Here is a 19,314-nt window from a genome sequence, read left to right on the forward strand (position 1 = left end):
AAAGGGACTCACCTGAGGTCATACGGCCAACTGAGACTAACACCTTGATTCTGGATATCCGTGACACTTAGTATTGTACTGCTCTGGAAAAAAAGGCATAAGGTTAGTGGAGGAGAAGGCAGAATTTTGTGATGGATTTATTCAATGATATGGAATGTTCAACGTATGAATCTTGTATCAGGGGTTCACCACCAAAATGTCAAATACTGCAATGAGGTCTGTTTTTCCCTTCCTCCTTTTTTCCTTTTTTCCCTCTTTCCTTTCTTTCTTCAAATGATAAATCATCACTGAGCACTTAGCTTATGTCTGACAATGGCATTACCCTCCAACTGTTGTTTTTAATTAATTAATTTTAGTTGGAGGCGAATTACTTTACAATATTGTAGTGGTTTTTGCCATACATTGACATGAATCAGCCATGGGTGTACATGTGTCCCCCATCCTGAAGCCCCCTCCCACCTCCCTCCCCATCCCCATCCCTCAGGGTCATCCCAGTGCACCAGCCCTGAGTGTCCTGACTCATACATTGAACCTGGACTGGCAATCTATTTCACATATGGTAATACACATGTTTCAATGCTATTCTCTCAAATCATCCCACCCTCACCTTCTCCCACAGAGTCCAAAAGTCTGTTCTTTACATCTGTGTCTCTTTTGCTGTCTCCATATAGGGTCATCATTACCATCTTTCTAAATTCCATATATATGCATTAATATACTGTATTGGTGTTTTTTATTTCTGACTCACTTCACTCTGTATAATAGGCTCCAGTTTCATCCACCTCATTAGAACTGATTCAAGTGTGTTCTTTTTAACAGCTGAGTAATATTTCATTGTGTATATGTACCACAGCTTTCTTATCCATTCGTCTGCCAAAGGACATCTAGGTTGCTTTCATGTTCTAGCTATTGTAAATAGTGCTGTGATGAATATTGGGGTATATGTGTCTCTTTCAATTCTGGTTTCCTCTGTGTGTATGCCCAGTAGTGGGATTGCTGGGTCACATGGCAGTTCTATTTCCAGTTCTTAAAGGAATCTCCACACTGTTCTCCATAGTGGCTGTATTAGTTTGCATTCCCACCGACAGTGTAAGAGGGTCCCCTTTTCTCCACACCCTCTCTAGCATTTATTGTTTGCAGACTTTTTGATAGCAGCCATTCTGACCGGCATGAGATGTTTCCTCATTGTGGATTTGATTTGCATTTCTCTGATAATGAGTGATGTTGAGCATCTTTTCATGTGTTTGTTAGCCATCTGTATGTCTTCTTTGGAGAAATGTCTGTTTAGTCCTTTGGCCCATTTTTTGATTGGGTTGTTTATTTTTCTGGAATTCAGCTGCATGAGCTGCTTGTATATTTTTGAGATTAATTCTTTGTCAGTTGCTTTGTTTGCCATTATTTCTCCCATTGTGAAGGCTGTCTTTTCACCTTGCTTATAGTTTCTTTTGTTGTGCAAAAGCTTTTAAGTTTAATTAGCTCCCATTTGTTTATTTTTGCTTTTATTTCCATTACTCTGGGAGGTGGGTCATAGAGGATCCTGCTATGATTTACATCAGAGAGTGTTTTGCCAATGTTTTCCTCTAGGAGTTTTATAGTTTCTGGTCTTACATTTAGATCTTTAATCCATTTTGAGTTTATTTTTGTGTATGGTGTTAGAAAGTGTTCTAGTTTCATTCTTTTACAGGTGGTTGACCAGTTTTCCCAGCACCATTTTTTAAAGAGATTCTTTTCTCCATTGTATATTCTTGCCTCCTTTGTCAAAGGTGTCCATAGATGCATGGATTTATTTCTGGGCTTTCCATTTTGTTCCATTGATCTGTATTTCTGTCTTTGTGCCAGTACCATACTGTCTTGATGACTGTAGCTTTGTAGTATAGTCTGAAGTCAGGCAGGTTGATTCCTCCAGTTCCATTCTTCTTTCTCAAGATTGCTTTGGCTATTTGAGGTTTTTTGTATTTCCATACAAATTGTGAAATTATTTGTTCTACTTCTCTGAAAAATACTATTGGTAGCTTGATAGGGATTGCATTGAATCTATAGATTGCTTTGGGTAGTATACTCATTTTCACTAAATTGATTCTTTCAATCCATGAACTTGGTATATTTCTCCATCTAGTTGTGTCATCTTTGATTTCTTTCATCAGTGTTTTATAGTTTTCTATATATAGGTCTTTTGTTTCTTTAGGTTCCCTCCAACTGTTTTATAGGAGGTAATTTTAAATTTTTTATTATCAAATACATGAAAACTGAATAACACTAAAAGGTTTATTGTGAAAATCAGTAGCACCCACTTTAAATTCTTTAGACATATTTTTTTTTCTGGTGCTTGCTTCCATGTTTTAAAAAAAGAGTTTATGCTGCTATTTGTTTTTCTATTGGTACATTGCGTGCATGCTAAGTTGCTTTAGTCATGTCCAACTGTTTGCAAACCTATGGCTCCTCTGACCATGGGATTCTCCAGGCAAGAATACTGGAGTGGGTTTCTGTGCCTCCTCCAGGGGATCTTCCCAACCCAGAGATTGAACCTGCATCTCTATGTCTCCTGCATTAGCAGGTGGGTTATTTACCACTAGCACCACCTGGGGATACACAGACCTGTATAATATGAGAACTATATTGGGTTGGCCAAAAGTTCTTTTGGGTTTTTCCATAAGGTCTTAGGGAAAAACCCAAAATAACTTTTTGGCCAACCCAACATTAATATTTCTAATAATAGAAATATTATCTCATAAAGTTCTCTCATATACCTTTTCAGGCAATACCCACCCACAGAACCACTACTCTGACTTCTGTCACTGTAAATTAGTTATGTCTGTTCTTAGCTCCATAAAAATGGAATATTACAATATGTTGTTTTTTCATGTCTGGCCTCTTTCTCTCAACATAACGTTGCATGTAATTCATTCAGTAATTTATTCTTTTTTATTAATTATATTGAATGAATTTACCATAATTTGTCCATTCTCTTGTTGCTAGAAATTGGATTGTTTCCAATTTAGGGCTACTATGAATAAAACTGCTATGAATATTCTTGCACAAGTCTTTTTTTTTTTTTTTTTTAATGTGTGCCCTCATTTCTCTTGAGTGTATACCTAGGAGTGGAATCTTTGGATTATGGGATAGGATTATGTTTAACTTTAAAACACCAGCAGTTTATCAAAGTGGTTGGAATATTTTATACTCTTACCAGCAATGTATGAAACTTTCCAGTTGTTTTACATTCTTCTCAGTATTTAGTATGATCAGCCTTTTTAATTTGAACCATTCTGTGGGTGTGTCCTGTGTCACATTGCAGTTTTAATTTGCACTTCCCTGAGGACTAATGATGCTGAGCATCTTTTCATATGCTTGTTGACTATTTGTATAATTTCCTTTATGAAGTACCTATTTAAGTCCTTTGTCCAGTGTTTAAATTGGGTTATCTTTTTTATTCTCTATTAGTAGGGTTTCTTAATATATTTTGAATATGAGTTCCCTGTAAGATATACGTGTTGAGAATATTTTATTCTATTCTCTGCCCTGCCTTTTCACTTTCTTGGTAGTCTTTTGATAACAGATATTTTTAATTTTAATGAAGTTCAATTTATCAATTTTAAATGTTTAAAATAGCTTGTGGCTTATGTGCCCTTGCAAGATATTTTTGCAAATTCTAAGGTTATTAAGATATTCTAGTATGTTTTCTTATTAAAATCTTTATAGTTTTAGCATTCACATTTAGGTCTATGACTCATATTGAATAAATTTTGCTGTGTGGTATGAATCCAGATTCATTTTTTCCCCATATGGCAATCCAGTTGCTTCAGCTCCATTTATTGAAAATGCCTTCCTATTCTCATTGAAATGAGTAGGAAAAGCCAAGTCATCACATATATGTGGGTCTAACTCTAGACTCTAAGGCTTCCCAGGTGGTTCAGTGGTAAAGCATCTGCCTGCCAATGCAGGAGATGCTGGAGACGTGGGTTTGCTCCCTGGGTCTGAAAGATCCCTTGGAGAGGATAATGGCAACCCACTCCAGTAGCCTTGCTTGGGAAATCCCATGGACAGAGGAGTCTGGTGTGCTACAGTCTATGGGGTTGCAAAACAGCTGGCCATGACTTAGGGACTAAACAACAAAGTCTACTCTGTATTCTTTTAGTCTGATTAGGAGAGAATTGACATCTTGACAGTACTGATATTCCAGTTGAAGAATATGGTATATGACTCCTTTTACATAGGTCTTCTTTAATTTTTCTTAGCAATGTAACAAAGTCTATCATTGACATTTTTTTAAAACAGCACTTGCCCTAGAGACCTCTGTCATCCTACTCCATTCTGACTCACTGCACTGCTGCCCTCCTGGGACTTCTCAGTCTTCCTATGAATTCCCTTAAAATTTATCCTATGTTAGATTCCTATTCGGGTTTTGTAGAGGTGTTTTTGTTTTGTTTTGCATAACCTTCTCAGTTTCTTGGTTTACTACTTGTTTTGAAGGAACACATAGCCTGGTAGGTTCCACATAATTCTTGACTATTTAGATGAATATAAAGTCATTTTCCATTATCATTTTGAAGCAATTGTTCCACTGTCTTCTAAATTCTAATGTTGCCAGTGAGAAATCCAATATCATTTAATCCCCAGTCCTTTGTATATTACCTGATTTTTCTCTCTGGTAACTTTTAGGATCTTCTCTTTACCTTTGGTGTGCTAAATTTTCACAGTGATGTGGTATATTTTACAGTGATGTGAGAGTTTTTTTTCATTAATTATACTGAATGCAAATAGGCCCTTTCCTCTGGAAATACATGTCCTGGTATTTTTTGTGTTATTAATTTGATAATATCTTCTCATTCATTTTCTTTCTTTTCTCTGAAACTTCTACTAGTTTGATATTGCATCTCCTGGACTGATTTTCTCTATTACTGCCTTTCTTGGTGGGGAGAGAAATGGAGGCAGGTGCACAGATTTCCTTGACTTTGTCTTCTACTCTTTTTTAAAAAGTCAAAAAGTTTCTTCTTGTTTTCCTGGATTGTTTTTTAAAAATAGGATCCTGTAATTATTAAATGGGCAGAACATTTTTGGTAACTCTTTGAGGATATTAATTATAAGATTTTTTTTTAAAGGTTTCTTTTTTTTCCTGCATTGTCTCTATTTATGGTTCCTCCTTTTAAAAATGTGTGTATACTTTTTTCTTCTCTTTCTTTTATGATGTAAGATTGATTCAAGTATCTGAGGATTCTTAGCTAATTATTCATATCCAGGAAAAAGGCCCTAAATAAAAAGAAACATAAAAATCCTGGGTTGGTCAAGCTGATCAATAAGTGGGCTTCTTATCTGCTAATCAGGTGGCAAATTACTGTTTTGATAGGTGACCTCTGTATGTCAGTGTTTGTAGATCTTTTTCACTTGGGCAGCTCATTCCTCCAGTGGAAGATCCTCTGGTCACCAGTCTGGACAGTATAAGTCTGGCTGCTGGCACTCTGGGACCTGCTGGCACTCTGGGACCTGCAGGCAAAGAGGCTGAGAGGAGTCTCACTGTTTTGTATGTGAGCCTTCTCTGAGTCCCTTTGTTTTCATTTTAGCATTTCAACTCTGCTCTCTACTCTGTCTGATGTTGTTAGTTCAGATACCAGAGACCCAGGCTTCTCTAGCTTGTCTCATTTCCCCTGGGGTGGAATTGAGGAAGCCATCCAGCATGGGGCTGGGAACTAAAGGTTCAGCTTCACTGAATGTAGACTGTTTCTCCTGTTCACAGCATTGCCTCTTACTTGTACTCTCTATGATGCCTTGGTGTCTCCAATCCTTTCGCCTTTCTGCTTCTCAGCCAATTTCCCATCCACAGATGAAAACACTGAAGTAAATGGCTTGGTGCCCTTTGCTCCGCTGAATTAATGACCATGCCTCCACTCTGCTTTCCATCTTCCAGAAACTTGCCGGTGTCTCTATTGCTTTCAATACCTTTTTATTGCTTTCTATCATTTAACAGGGTCTCAGGGAACAGTGGTTAACAAAAATTCCCTCCTTGGTTTGTTTTTAAAGCTAAAAGACAGACTGTGGCTCTAGAACTGCTTGAATCAGAAAGAAAATATGTCATTAACATCTCTCTGATCCTGAAGATCAAGGCAACATTCCAGGGGTCAGATGGAAAGAGGAATTCTAAAGAGAGAAGGTACCCATGTATTCATTGCCTTTGCTTTTCAGATTGATTAAAATTTAAGGTAAGTTGTTTATTGTTTCCACTTTGGGAATTCTGGTACTTATCAAGAGCTCTAGACATAGACTTGGAAAAGAGAATAGTCAGTGACCGCAGGTAACCGCTGGCAGGTCTCAACTTTTGACTTCCAGCAGATAAGAAAATGAGTGGAGTCTCTGGGGCTTTCAGTGGCTCTGGCATGTCTGTTAAGAATTTAAAGGGGAAAAGTGCAACAGTGAGGGAGGTATTCCTGTCTGTTGCCATCTGCATATCCCACTGGAAATCCTGGAGGAACCCCTGGAACCACTTCTCATGGGAGCACAGGGAATGGATGGGAATGGAGATCTGAAGTGGCCATTAGATAAATGATACAGGGCTTAACATGGTTGTGAACTTAGACCCTTATTATTTGTTCAGGAAATCCTGGTTAAGGTATGAGTCACATGTGAGTGTAGTCACGTTGTGGGGGCAGAGCTTCCATCGGGCCTCTGATGTGTTATAGCAACTTGCTAGTCCCCAGGTTACCACACCCCTCCCTCTGTATCTGTTCCAAAACTTCAGATTTTCCTTGCTTCCCTCTCTGCTGAGAGAAAGCAGGAAGGAGAAACTTATGATTTGGTGGGGAAAGACTACTGTCATAAAGATGTAATAATCCAGATCAACTGAGGAAAAGGCCAAGCCAAATAAATGAGAAGTCTGGATGATGGATGACTAGAGACAAACACAACATTACCACTTTAAGTATTCGACCAGGTGATATGCACTGGTGGTTCATGAAGTTGTGGGAAGCCTGAACTATATTTTCCAGATCCTTATCACCCCCACCCCCAATTTTGCTTGGCTTTGCAGCTGCCAGCAATAAACCCAATCACCAAAACACAATGTTCCTCCATCGAAGCGACTGATGTGAGAAAATGTTCCATGACAAACCCACAATTGCTTCACTATTTGCAAGAATTATTTCACTGCAAAACTGAGATAAATAGAAAGCTGTAAGGAACCGAAAAGGGTAACATGACACTGAAAGCTGTGAACAGTAGAAGCTCTGGACTGGGTTTTACTTTCTGTGGGCACCTAGATCCTTGCTGGCTCTTCCTTCCCCATCTGACCACTTGATTCCCCCTCCTTCACCCCATCCAGCTTGTCTGAACCTCCCAGATTACCCCTTCAGCCCTCCAAGAAGTCTCTCTGGCCTCTTGCTATCTTGCTGGTGCCAAAGCTTTGCTCAGTTCACATTTAAAACCCAGTTAAACCCAGTCTACCTTTTGATGTGGCTTTGCCTCCACATCTATGAGTCTAAGCCAGCAGCATCTCTTTCTAGCCTCTGAAAATGTGGGATGGGGTAAGGAGAGTGAAAGAGAGGATTGTTTGCTCCAGCATACAGTAATCAGGTTCCATGCTTGGGTACTTCATTTACTTCGTGAAATCTTCACAAGAACCTGTGATTCCTACCTGATAGATGAAGAAACTCAGGTCCAGTGAGGTTTGAAGTCACATAACCAACTGAAGCCAGAGCTCAAACCCAGGCCTGTCTCGTGCTCTTTCAACATCACACTGCTTCTCGAAGGACCATGTGATTTCAAAGATACCACCTTGACTGACAGCGATATGCCAGGTGCCTCAACCAGAAGCTGACTTTGTCTCTTCCTGCTTCATAAATCAGGCTTCTCCCTTCTGCCCATTTGTCCTTACTTCAGATCTCAGCTGACCCGTCAAATAGGGGAATGTTTTTAGTTCACAGAAGCTCTTTTCTGCTTGACCTCTCTTCTACTTCTCATGACCCATTACTAAGGAAGAAGTGGGCTTTCCCCCAAATCCTGAGATGAAAAATAATTAAAACTATCATTTAAACTACCTTCCTCAAGAAAGTAAGATAATGGTTATTTCTCATACCCATGATTACGCTATTTATGTTAGTTATCTGCTAAGCTGATGCTGTTTTTTGTTTTCATTGCCCAAGAACAGAAAAGCTTCAACTGAGTAATCTTAGTGCTAATATGAAATCTCTGGTTCTGAGCTTTGCTGTGCTTAGTCACTTAGTCATGTCCTATTCTTTGTGACCCCACGGACTATAGCCTGCCAGGTTCCTCTGTTCATGGGGATTCTCCAGGCAAGAATACTGGAGTGGGTTGCCATGCCCTCCTCCAGGGGCTCTTCCCCCACCCAGAGATCTAATCCAGGTCTCCTGCATTGCAGGTGATTCTTTACCACCTGAACCACCAGGGAAGCTCCTCTGAGCTTTGCAACATCACCCTTTTCCTACTGTTGTTGAGTCGCTAAGTCATGTCTGACTCTTTGCGACACCATGGACTGTAGCCCACCAGGCTCCTCTGTCCATGGGATTTCCCAGGCAAGAATACTGGTTGCCATTTCCTTCTTCAGGGGATCTTCCAGACCCAGGGATCAAAGCAGAGTCTCTTGCATCTTCTGCATTGGCAGATGGATTCTTTACCACTAAGCCACCAGGGAAGCCCTACTCTTTTCCTACCTGAGGTTAGAGCTTCATCCTCCTCCTCAATTCACGGTGTTTCTTTTTTCCTAAGCTTTCTGAAGCCTCCACGTGTAGCCTCTTTATTTAAATAGATCAGCGGAATGAAATACAGAACAGAATGAGATTATTCCTCTTCTCTATTGGCGTTTTTCCTCCCATGCAAAGATGAAAATTACCTTATGAACATTTACCTTTCCCATCACAAACCACAAGCCTTCTGCATTTTCTGCCCTCATTGAAAAGTCACCTGGGGGTGAAAACAACACCCAAAAGTACAAACCTGATGCTCAAACCTGAGGTTGCCACATCTTCTCAAACCTATAAAATAAAACTTCAGGTTTTCCCTAGAAAAACATGAAGTGCTCAGGAGTCTCTGCAGGCTGCTTCCAGCCAGCCCTGCCCCTGGCTGAAATTGCCGGATGCGGCAGGAGCAAGGCTGCCAGTGGAAACCCGAGGGGAAAGTGTGGGCTGTTGTGCACTGGTAGAAGGATCACAGATGTTGGAGTTCTTGGCTTTTTCTGGTATGTTTCACCCACACAGAGCCACTACCTCAGGCTTGAATAGTCCTGCCTGAACCCTTGTCGGGAGGGTTAAAGTCAGCCCCATAGGATTTGCCAGTTAGCCTTTAAAGCTGAACCCCAGAGAGACATCCTCCAAGAGCTCAACCAACTTCAGATCACCACTAGGTGGCACATGTTTTTATTATCATCAATGCCTCATCTTGCAGCTGAAGCTCAGGAGTTGTTTTGACCTAGGTTACTAATTTAAAACTATAACTGGATGTTCATTGATTGCTTTTAGTTTATTCCCCTTGTTGCTTAAGTACTGTCTTGCAGGAGTTGAAATTACTTTGAAGGCTTTAGAAAGAATAAACTTATGTTGCCATAATCTCACCCCTGGTAAGGAACAGAAAATAAGTTGAGCACTTAACATTTTTGTCCTAATGAAAAAGTTGCTTCTGGGAGTCAGGTCAGGCTCCAGGCAAAATAGTGAAATAGGTTAACTGTGTCTATACTTCTCGCTTCTTTCTCCCTCTGCTCCTCATTTCCTGGCTCACCTCCTCTACACTCTACCCTAATTTCAAATATTATCCTTATTAAATTAAAAAAAACCTTAAAGCCTGTTTTCAATATTTGGTACAGAAAGTGAAAAGTGAAAGTGAAAGTCATTCAGTCATGTCAAACTCTTTGTGATCCCATGGACTGTATAGTCCATGGGATTCTCCAGGCCAGAATACTAGAGTAGGAGAAATACTAGTATTCTCCAGGCCAGACTACTAGAGTAGGTAGCCTTTCCCTTCTCCAGGGAATCTTCCCAACCCAGGGATCAAATCAGGTCTTCCACATTGCAGGCAGATTCTTTACTAGCTGAGCCATAAGGGAAGCCCAAGAATACTGCAGTGGGTAGCCTATCCCTTCTTCAGCAGATCTTCCTGACCCAGGAATCCAACCAGGGTCTCCTGCTTTGCAGGTGGATTCTTTACCAACTGAGCTATCAGGGAAGCCATTTGGCACAGAATCCACCTTAAATCATTGCTCTTCATGTAACTTACATGCTTCCGTGAAACTTAATGAGAGTATTAGCCTTTTGTGATCCCCGTCCTAAAACCTTACACTGTCACTCCAGTGGACTGTCCACAAGGCACCTGGACTCCAACCGAGTTACCAACTGTCCAACTCTGCAAGGACAATGGTCATAGTGTAACAGAAGACAGCTTTCTTGAAAGAAAGGAAAAGAAAGGACAGGATAGGGCAAAAAAGGAAGGAAAAAAGGACAGGAAGGAAGGAGAGAAAAAGAAGAGATAAATCAAGACATTTTATACCAGCCTACACTGACCACCCATCACAATCTCAGATCTTACCACTGTGCCCTAACATTTCGCAGTGTCACACCAGGAATATTGCCTGTAGTCACTGTCAGCATCTGGGTGGGGAGAAATCTTTCATGCCTAGGTCTTTTGCGGGTGTAGTGTTTGACTCTTTCAGTGTGATCAGTTCTGCTTTCCTCCATCAGCTTTATGGTTTTTCCCAGTTAGACTGTCTCCTAGCCACACCTCCAAATTCCCTCTGATGTGGACAGGGATTACTTAGGTCTTCCGAGCCTATTATACCAGCCCTAGCACAGATCAGGAGGCCTCTCCTCCTGTGCTTAGGGATCAGTGGGCTTCACATACATGGAGACTCAAGGCACAGGGACTGGAGGGGTTGGCAGACTGGAGTAGAAGGAATCTTTGTCCCTTTTCATGGGAGGCTGGCATTTGTGTGTCTATTCTGAGCTGCAACCACAAGGGAATTTTCTTTGCTTGGAGGTGGGCTGAAAACTCCTCCTACCAAACTGGTGTTCTTCCTACTGTTCTCAACAGAAGTCTGCTTGTTTGAGGGTGGCAAAGTACCCCAACTGTCCAAAGTACCCCAACTCATTTACTCTTGGTAGACCCTTGGGGAAATATCCAAATAAGTCAGACTCTCGGCAAGTGACAAGCAGGCCAACACTTTCATCTCTATTAAACTTGTAGCCCTGGCAGCTCTCGCCTTTTGAGACAGACCCACATTCTGCCTATGGAATGTATTCTCTGCTTTTCCTTTACTATGGCTCGCCCTTGAGTTCTTTTCTGCATAAAGCCGAGAACTCTTACTTGGTGGCCTGTCCCAGGAACCTGCCCGAGACCTGGGACATAACCATCCTCTCCTGCCTCATTTTCCTGCAACTTCTTTACAAAGGATATTAATAAATCTACTTCTTACCTGAAACAAAAGAATCAAGAAAACCAACCAAACTAACATGAAAAACGTTGTGGTCTTGAAAGCACAGGGGAACTTACTTTCAGTTCCCCCAAATTACCAAGCTGGAGCTGACATCCTTGCTGTAGTCCAGCAAGGCTCTACTCCTGTTTCTTCCTTCCTCACTCCTCAGGCCTCTGCTCACCCCGCTTCTCCATCCAATCCACCTTCTCCTTCCTCCCATGATTCTCTTTCTGATTCTCCTCTCCATCCCATCCTCCTCTGACTTCTCTTCTTTCCTTCATTTCCTCTGAAATAAATGAGACACATGGAGATAGAGGGCAGAGGGTGGGAGAGCAGGGGGGGCGGTGCTCAGCAAAACTGGGACCAGCAGGCCAGACCTCCTCTGTTGCCTCCTCTGGCAAGACTCCATCCATTCCCAGATTCCTCTTAGAAACTGAAGGAAAGGGGGAAAGTAACACTTTTATGCCCTCATCCCCTGAACTTTCAGTTGCCAGCTTTAAACGAAACTTCCTCCTTCTCTAAGTACAGTTGGTAGCTATGAATGGCCAAGTGCCACCTTAGTGCTGTCATCTGCAACATGAATTAGAATAGATGATTTGCACATCAAGTGGGAAGAACTTTAAAACATTGAAAAAGATTTCCCTTAAAATTTTGCTGTCATCTAAATAAGAGTGTACCGTTTTGCTTTGAAAAGGTCACTCAAGTGAAGTGCTCTTTACTAGTTCAATACACATTTGAACAGGAGTCATCAGTAAAGGGGTCTTGCTGTGGTCTGAGGTTACCTGCTGTGAGGTTGACAGTGACAAACTTTTTTTTGAATACTAAAGGCAGACCTGTGACTCAAAGTATTTTGAATGACTGGGAAAACTGGACTTGTTCCGTATGTTCTTGAAGAGCCTTTTCTTCTCTACACCTGGTTTGTGTGATCCTGTCTCTATTCTGTTTCAAGCCTCTTCCCTGGCTCTTTACGGTACATTGTCCAGCAGCACCTGGATTTGCTTCATGCTCTGCAGGAAAGGGTCTTGAAGTGGCCACGCCAAGGAGTCCTTGGAGATTTATTCCTTAAGTTAACAAATGATGAGGTAAGTTTTTTTCTTAATCCTTTATAAACTTGAATTACATGCATCTGTGTCTTCCCTGTCCATTTCTCTTAAAGGAGAATCTAGAATCAGTGGATTTCAGAGTCCGAGGAGATCTAGTCTAACCTCCTTGTTCTACAGATAATGAAATAAAGTTCAGAGAAAAAATCATGGTTGAAATTACCCAGCTTTCTACATATTTGTAGATCTGTGGCTAGAACCCAAGTCTTTTAACTTCCAGTTCATCATTTTTCTGCTGAACTATAACTGCCCCATTGAATATGATGTGTATGTGTGTGTGTATATATATACATGCACATATATATCCATCCATACATATAAAATACATATATGAACATTTGTATATATGTATATGCTTTCACACAATTTCACTTCTTAAAGATTTTTAAAAATGTGATGGGTAGCTATTTGTCTAGAATGTTTTTTGTTTTCACTTTCTTGGAGAAAGGATGCTAAGTTTTTAAATCTCTGTAATGTTCTTTAAAAAACATATGATTTAGGTCACAAGCTGCAAACTCAAATGCCTACAGGGCCAACAGATGACATTAGTAAGTAGAAGTGAGCTGAATGTAATTCAATGAAGGGATACTACTGGGAAGTGAGCTTAAGTGGAGCACATATGCTTTGCTATAAGGAATAGTTGCTCATCTTTATCCAATTATTATGCAGGAAAAAAGGACTAGAGTTGCCAGATATGGTATTTTAAGAGAAGTGGAAAGTCCAGAATTTTGTGTGAAATTTTATTTTTAAAATATTGCATGGGTTAATTGAAATTGGTCTGCAAGTAAGATTTTACCTTCAGTTGACCTCTATATATGAATGATTCATAATACAAGTTTACAAATTATTTACTTGTATAGAGTGGATGTAATGCCATCCCTCTAAACTCACTTTTACTCATTTGTATTCAATGTGCTTTCTTGAGCTGAGAATTGTTATACCTATGGGAAAATAACTTTGAGAGGTGAGAACTGTTTTCCTGAGGGGATATTCCGTAGGTGAATAAGAAATTAGTGGAAAAAGTCGAGAATTCCAGATCTAAACCCTCTGAGGTGAGTTGGAAAAAGTTCCTCATTTGGATGTAGATGATTGAAGCAGAGAGTAATTAAAAAACAAAATTTGCATTTTTATCATTTAACTGTTTAAAATATTTTTTCAAATTACATGGCACCTTCTTTCTGCTCTGGTTTATCATTTCACTTTCATTAAAGCAGGGATACTGAGTTTTGGTTTCCAAGTCCATAGGACTATTTTCCTTAAAACCAAAAAGATTTTTTAAAAGGTGAATAAAAAAACAAAACAAATATTCCTAAACACATTTAATGAATGATTAAACTAATCTCTGCAAAGTACTCCTTTATATATGCATGAGTCCGCCTGCCAATGCAGGAGACGCAAGAGATGTGAGTTTGATCCCTGGGACAAGAAGATCCCCTGATGTAGGAAACGGCAACCCACTCCAATATTCTTGCCTGGGAAATCCCACGGACAGAGGAGCCTGGTGGTCTATAGTGCATGGGCTCCCAAAGAACTGACCATGACTGAGCGACTGAGCACACACAAGCATAAACATACTAATTATTATCATTCCTGTCTCCAAGTTCTTACCATGACTTTTTCTGTTTGTTTTCAAGAATAATTTTTTGGATTATTATGTTGCTTACCTGAGGGACTTGCCTGAATGCATCTCTTTGGTTCATGTGGTTGTTCTGAAGGAGGTAAGTTAACTCTATGTTTGCATTCTCCTTTGGTTACATGTGTGACTACATGATGTTGCTCACCTTTCCAGAAAACACAGCACATGCCCTCTGAGCTTGTTCTCCAGGCTGCGGGACGGCTTGAACAAAGCCACTGACTCTCCTCCCTGGGGTTCAAGGAGCCACTCAAGGATCAGTGCCATTGCTTTGGTCTTTGCCCTTCCTTACTGAACTTCTGTTCCATTCCACTGGAAATACAGACAAAGGAAACAAATATTCTAACCAGAGATCCTCAGGCTGCAGTTTGTAACCTTAACGGGCTTGGGGCTTTATAGACTTAGACATATTAATCTGAATATTAAATTCATGTCATATTGTGTCTGTCATTTTATAAGATTATAAAATGGCTCTAGTCATGTTGCTTTAAGTATTGTTACTGCAGTGATATATTAGATGCTCAATAAGCACATATACATGTAAAGCAATTCTAGTTATTTTAGGTCAATAGAAAAGTACTATATCAGAAGCTCTAAAGCTAAGAGTTAATTAAGTTCCACAAGAGGTGAGAGGCTCTCTTAACTTTCTACTTCAACCTCTGACTGTTCTCAACCCAGTATAATACCTACCACATATTAGCACTCAGCAAATATTGAGTCAGCCGAAAATTTCATGGGGGTTTTTCCATAAGATGTTATAGAAAAACCCAAATGAACTTTTTGACCAACCTAATATTTGAGAAAGGAGAAAGGAAGAGAAGGGACATGAAGAAAGTTCAGCATGTTTCCTGTTGCCAACTGATTTCTCCCTTCTTCATTCTCATGAGGTTCAAAGCACCTTTAATGCCTTTTGGTAAAAACATTGTACAGATTACTTGCTGAAGAACCTTAACAAATTTAGTCCACTTAAGTCTAATTTATTGAGTGCTCACTTTGCTAAGATGGTGTTGGCGGGTGGGGAGGAGGAGGGGGTGGTTTGGACACTTGGGTAGATTCTAAAGAAGAATATGACACGCTCCTTGTTAGCAAAGAGGTGTCTTCTTGAGCATGTCCCTGAATAAGTAGCCTCTCCAATGACAGATCAATGTTTCATGACACTCTCAATGAAGAAAATGCTCTAGTAAACCCTTGCTACTCTAGTAGAACTGACCTCAGTTTTGCAGCCAGAACTGGAGGCACCCTGAAGACTGACTCCAACTTTCTTTCCTTCAGGGTGATGAAGAGATTAAGTCTGACATCTACACATTGTTTTTTCATATAGTCCAGCGCATCCCTGAATATCTGATACATCTACAGGTAGGCATGGCTAGTCAAGCCACCAAACTGATTTTCATGCTAAACAGTTGTTTTGGGCTTCCAATGAAAAGACACCATAAAGGGTCAAGGAATCATTAATATTTCTAAAAAGTGTTTGAATGATTTAGATTTTTATGATTACCCTATCTCCACCTTGTGGTATGAGCTAAAATCTCATCCTCAAAAGTTTTTGGCTCAGGATGCCAAAAAGGAAATTCTATCTTTATTTACCAGCAATTCACACCTATGCTGATCCAGGATCTTTCTATGGCAGCTCCTGCCAGATACTGGGAACCTCTTCAGTTCTTCCATTTTGGTTCCACAGCCATCTAAATTCACCTCCACTCCCAGCCCTACCCCTTGGGTATCTAAGAAATATCTATACAACCTCCCCACTTACCTGCTATTCTGACTACTTTCTTTTGACTTGTGTCTAAGGATCTACCATACTTTGCTTATGTCTTGTGTCATGAAAGAAGCATGGAGAAGCTGATGAGCTGACATCATCACACCATTTTCCTATAGGCTTGTAGCATCTTAGAGGCAGTAGAGTTGAGAGAGACTCATCAACACCCCTACCAGTCCCTCTTCTTCCCACTACCCACCTGTTCTGGTTTAATTGCTGACTGATTTTTCTAAGCAATTCAGTGAAAGTATCTCAGAACTGCTTGGAGTTTGTCTCAGGTAGAAGTAGCCCAGTATTAATAATAAAAGGACTTTCAATTGTATTGGCTTTATATCTTGAAATCATTCTTTCATAATAATTATCTAATTTAATCTTCAACTATCCCATGAAACTGGTATCATTATTAACACTTTAGATAGTGGAGAGACAAAGAAGTAATTTGCCCAAGTTAAGATATTTGGTTGGTGAAAAAAATATAGGCTTGAAACCCAGGTCCTGCAAGCAGTGTGTAAGTAAGCAAACAAGAACCTAGAGTCTACTCTCTGGTTTGAGTTCAAGTCCTGGCTTTGATCTTCATTAGATGTGTGACCCAGTGAAGATTATTTAACTTCACTGTACCTTGATTTCCTTCTTTGTTAAATGGAGGTAATAATGGTACCTATCTAACTGGGTTTGGGCATAAGTTAAATGAGAAAATGATGTAAATGACTTAGTGCTTAGCAATGGGAAACACTCAGTAACTGTTCAGTTCAATTCAGTTCAGTCGCTCAGTAGTGTCCAACTCTTTGCGACCCCATGGACTGCAGCACGCCAGGCCTCCCTGTCCATCACCAACTCCCAGAGTTTACTCAAACTCATGTTCATTGAGTTGGTGATGCCATCCAACCATCTTATCCTCTCTCATCTCCTTCTCCTCCTGCCTTCAATCTTTCCCAGCATCAGGCTCTTTTCAAATCAGTCAGTTCTTTGCATTGGGTGGCCAAAAGTATTGGAGTTTCATCTTTAGCATCAGTCCTTCCAATGAACACTAAGGACTGATCTTTAGGATGGACTGGTTGGATCTCCTTGCAGTCCAAGGGACTCTCAAGAGTCTTCTCCAATACCACAGTTCAAAAGCGTCAATTCTTCAGTGCTCAGCTTTCTTTATAGTCCAACTCTCACATCCATACGTGACTACTGGAAAAACCATAGCCTTGACTAGATGGACCTTTGTTGGCAAAGTAATGTCTCTGCTTTTTAATATGCTAAGTTGGTCATAACTTTTCTTCTAAGGAGTAAGCGTCTTTTAATTTCATGGCTGCAGTCACCATCTGCAGTGATTTTGGAGCCCCCCAAAGTAAAGTCTGTCACTGTTTCCACTGTTGCCCCATCTATTTGCCATGAAATGGTGGGACCAGATGCCATGATCTTTGTTTTCTGAATGTTGAGCTTTAAGCCAAATTTTTCACTCTCCACTTTCACTTTCATTCAAAAGGCTCTTTAGTTCTTCGCTTTCTGTCATAAGGGTTGTGTCATCTGCATATCTGAGGTTATCGATATTTCTCCCTGCAATCTTGATTCCAGCTTGTGCTTCATCCAGCCCAGCATTTCTCATGATGTACTCTGCATATAGGTTAAATAAGCAGGGTGACAATATACAGCCTTGACATACTCCTTTTCCTATTTGGAACCAGTCTGTTGTTCCATGTCCAGTTCTAACTGCTGCTTCCTGACCTGCATACAGGTTTCTCAAGAGGAAGGTCAGGTGGTCTGGTATTCCCATCTCTTGAAGAATTTTCCACAGTTTGTGGTGATCCACCCAGACAAAGGTTTTGGCATAGTCAATAAAGCAGAAATAGATGTTTTTCTGGAACTCTCTTGCTTTTTTGATGGTCCAGCAGATGTTGCAATTTGACCTCTGGTTCCTCTGCCTTTTCTAAAACCAGCTTGAACATCGGAAGTTCACGGTTCATGTACTGTGGAAGCCTGGCTTGGAGAGCTTTGGGCATTGGTTTACTAGCATGTGAGACAAGTGCAATTGTGTGGTAGTTTGAACATTCTTTGGCATTGCCTTTCTTTGGGACTGGAATGAAAACTGACCTTTTCCAGTCCTGTGGCCACTACTGAGTTTTCCAAATTTGCTGGCATATTGAGTGCAGCACTTTCACAGCATCATCTTTGAGGATTTGAAATAGCTCACCTGGAATTCCATCACCTTCACTAGCTTTGTTCGTAGTGATGCTTCCTAAGTCCCACTTGACTTTGCATTCCAGAATGTCTGGCTCTAGGTGAGTAATCATACCATTGTGATTATCTGGGTCATGAAGATCTTTTTTGTATAGTTCTTCAGTAACTGTTAGCTTTCCCAAACCCAACCAGCATTCATGTTCCACTACAGCACAGCAGGCATTGTAATGGAAGGGGGTGCTAGGGCAGGCTTGATCATAACGTCCCCCTACTTCTAGCCCTGATGCCTGACATTCTCACCATTGATTAGAGACAATAATTGTTAGAATGGCTCCATTACTTCAGAGATCTAATTAGTAGATCCTTCTAATTTTCCACATGTTCAAATTCAACTCAAACAGGAGCAAAAATGACTGTTATTTTCCCGAGGTGCGATGGACAAAGGGAACAACAAGTTTGACTTTTCAGTTTGTAATTAAATTGGCCATTGTTTTGAGTAAGTGGCTACCAAACCCTTACAGCATATCAAGGCAAGGTACACAAGAGACAAAACAACTTTTCATTCTAACTCTGCAATGCTGCTTCCTTTTTTTCTTCCATCCAGAATGTCCTGAAGTTTACAGAGCAGGAACACCCTGACTATTACCTACTTCTGGTGTGTGTTCAGCGCCTGCGAGTATTTATCTCACACTACACCCTGCTGTTTCAGTGCAATGAGGATTTGCTTATTCAGAAACGGAAAAAGCTCAAGAAGTAAGGTTCTGATGGTGAAGTTTAGAGGGTTGACCAAAGGTTTCTGAGAACAGGGATACACATGGTCAATGTGAGTGTCTGTTGCAAGTAACCAGATTGTATGTAAAGTAGCGGAAATGCAGTGGTGGAGACAGAAGAGAAGAGAGAAGGGAATGGAAGAGAGGTGGCCAGGCTGGCTACAGGAGGGAGGTACTTACCAGCTGGTAGAACTCACTTTAGAAAAATAAGCAAGTTTGCTGTAATGTTTACACGGACCTTCTATTATCTCATGTTGCTAACCATCTCAAAAATAGTTATTTTGCTAAACTTGCTTGGTTTAAAATTGCAGTTTAAAGGCCAAAATCTGATTTCTTTCATTAACTCAAGAAATATTTATTGAGCACCTATGGTATATCATGGAGAAGGAAACGGCAACCCACTCCAGTGTTCTTGCCTGGAGAATCCCAGGAACAGGGGAGCCTGTTGGGCTGCCGTCTATGGGGTCGCACAGAGTCGG

General features: G+C 40.5%; 1 protein-coding gene across 5 annotated transcripts in view; it reads left to right on the forward strand.

Annotated features, from left to right (window-relative positions):
- Nucleotides 1-19,314, forward strand: part of ARHGEF33 (Rho guanine nucleotide exchange factor 33) — a 114,895-nt gene that overhangs the window by 40,709 nt on the left and 54,872 nt on the right. For all 5 annotated transcript variants that reach the window (XM_043468388.1, XM_043468386.1, XM_043468387.1 and 2 more), the window contains exons 10-14: nt 6,016-6,145; nt 12,354-12,486; nt 14,139-14,222; nt 15,410-15,493; nt 18,670-18,818. In XM_043468388.1, the coding sequence (XP_043324323.1) occupies nt 6,016-6,145; nt 12,354-12,486; nt 14,139-14,222; nt 15,410-15,493; nt 18,670-18,818 (580 nt within the window). The remainder of the gene's footprint in view (nt 1-6,015; nt 6,146-12,353; nt 12,487-14,138; nt 14,223-15,409; nt 15,494-18,669; nt 18,819-19,314) is intronic.

The sequence above is a fragment of the Cervus canadensis genome, chromosome 5 (assembly GCF_019320065.1).
Source record: "Cervus canadensis isolate Bull #8, Minnesota chromosome 5, ASM1932006v1, whole genome shotgun sequence".
NCBI lineage: Eukaryota > Metazoa > Chordata > Mammalia > Artiodactyla > Cervidae > Cervus > Cervus canadensis.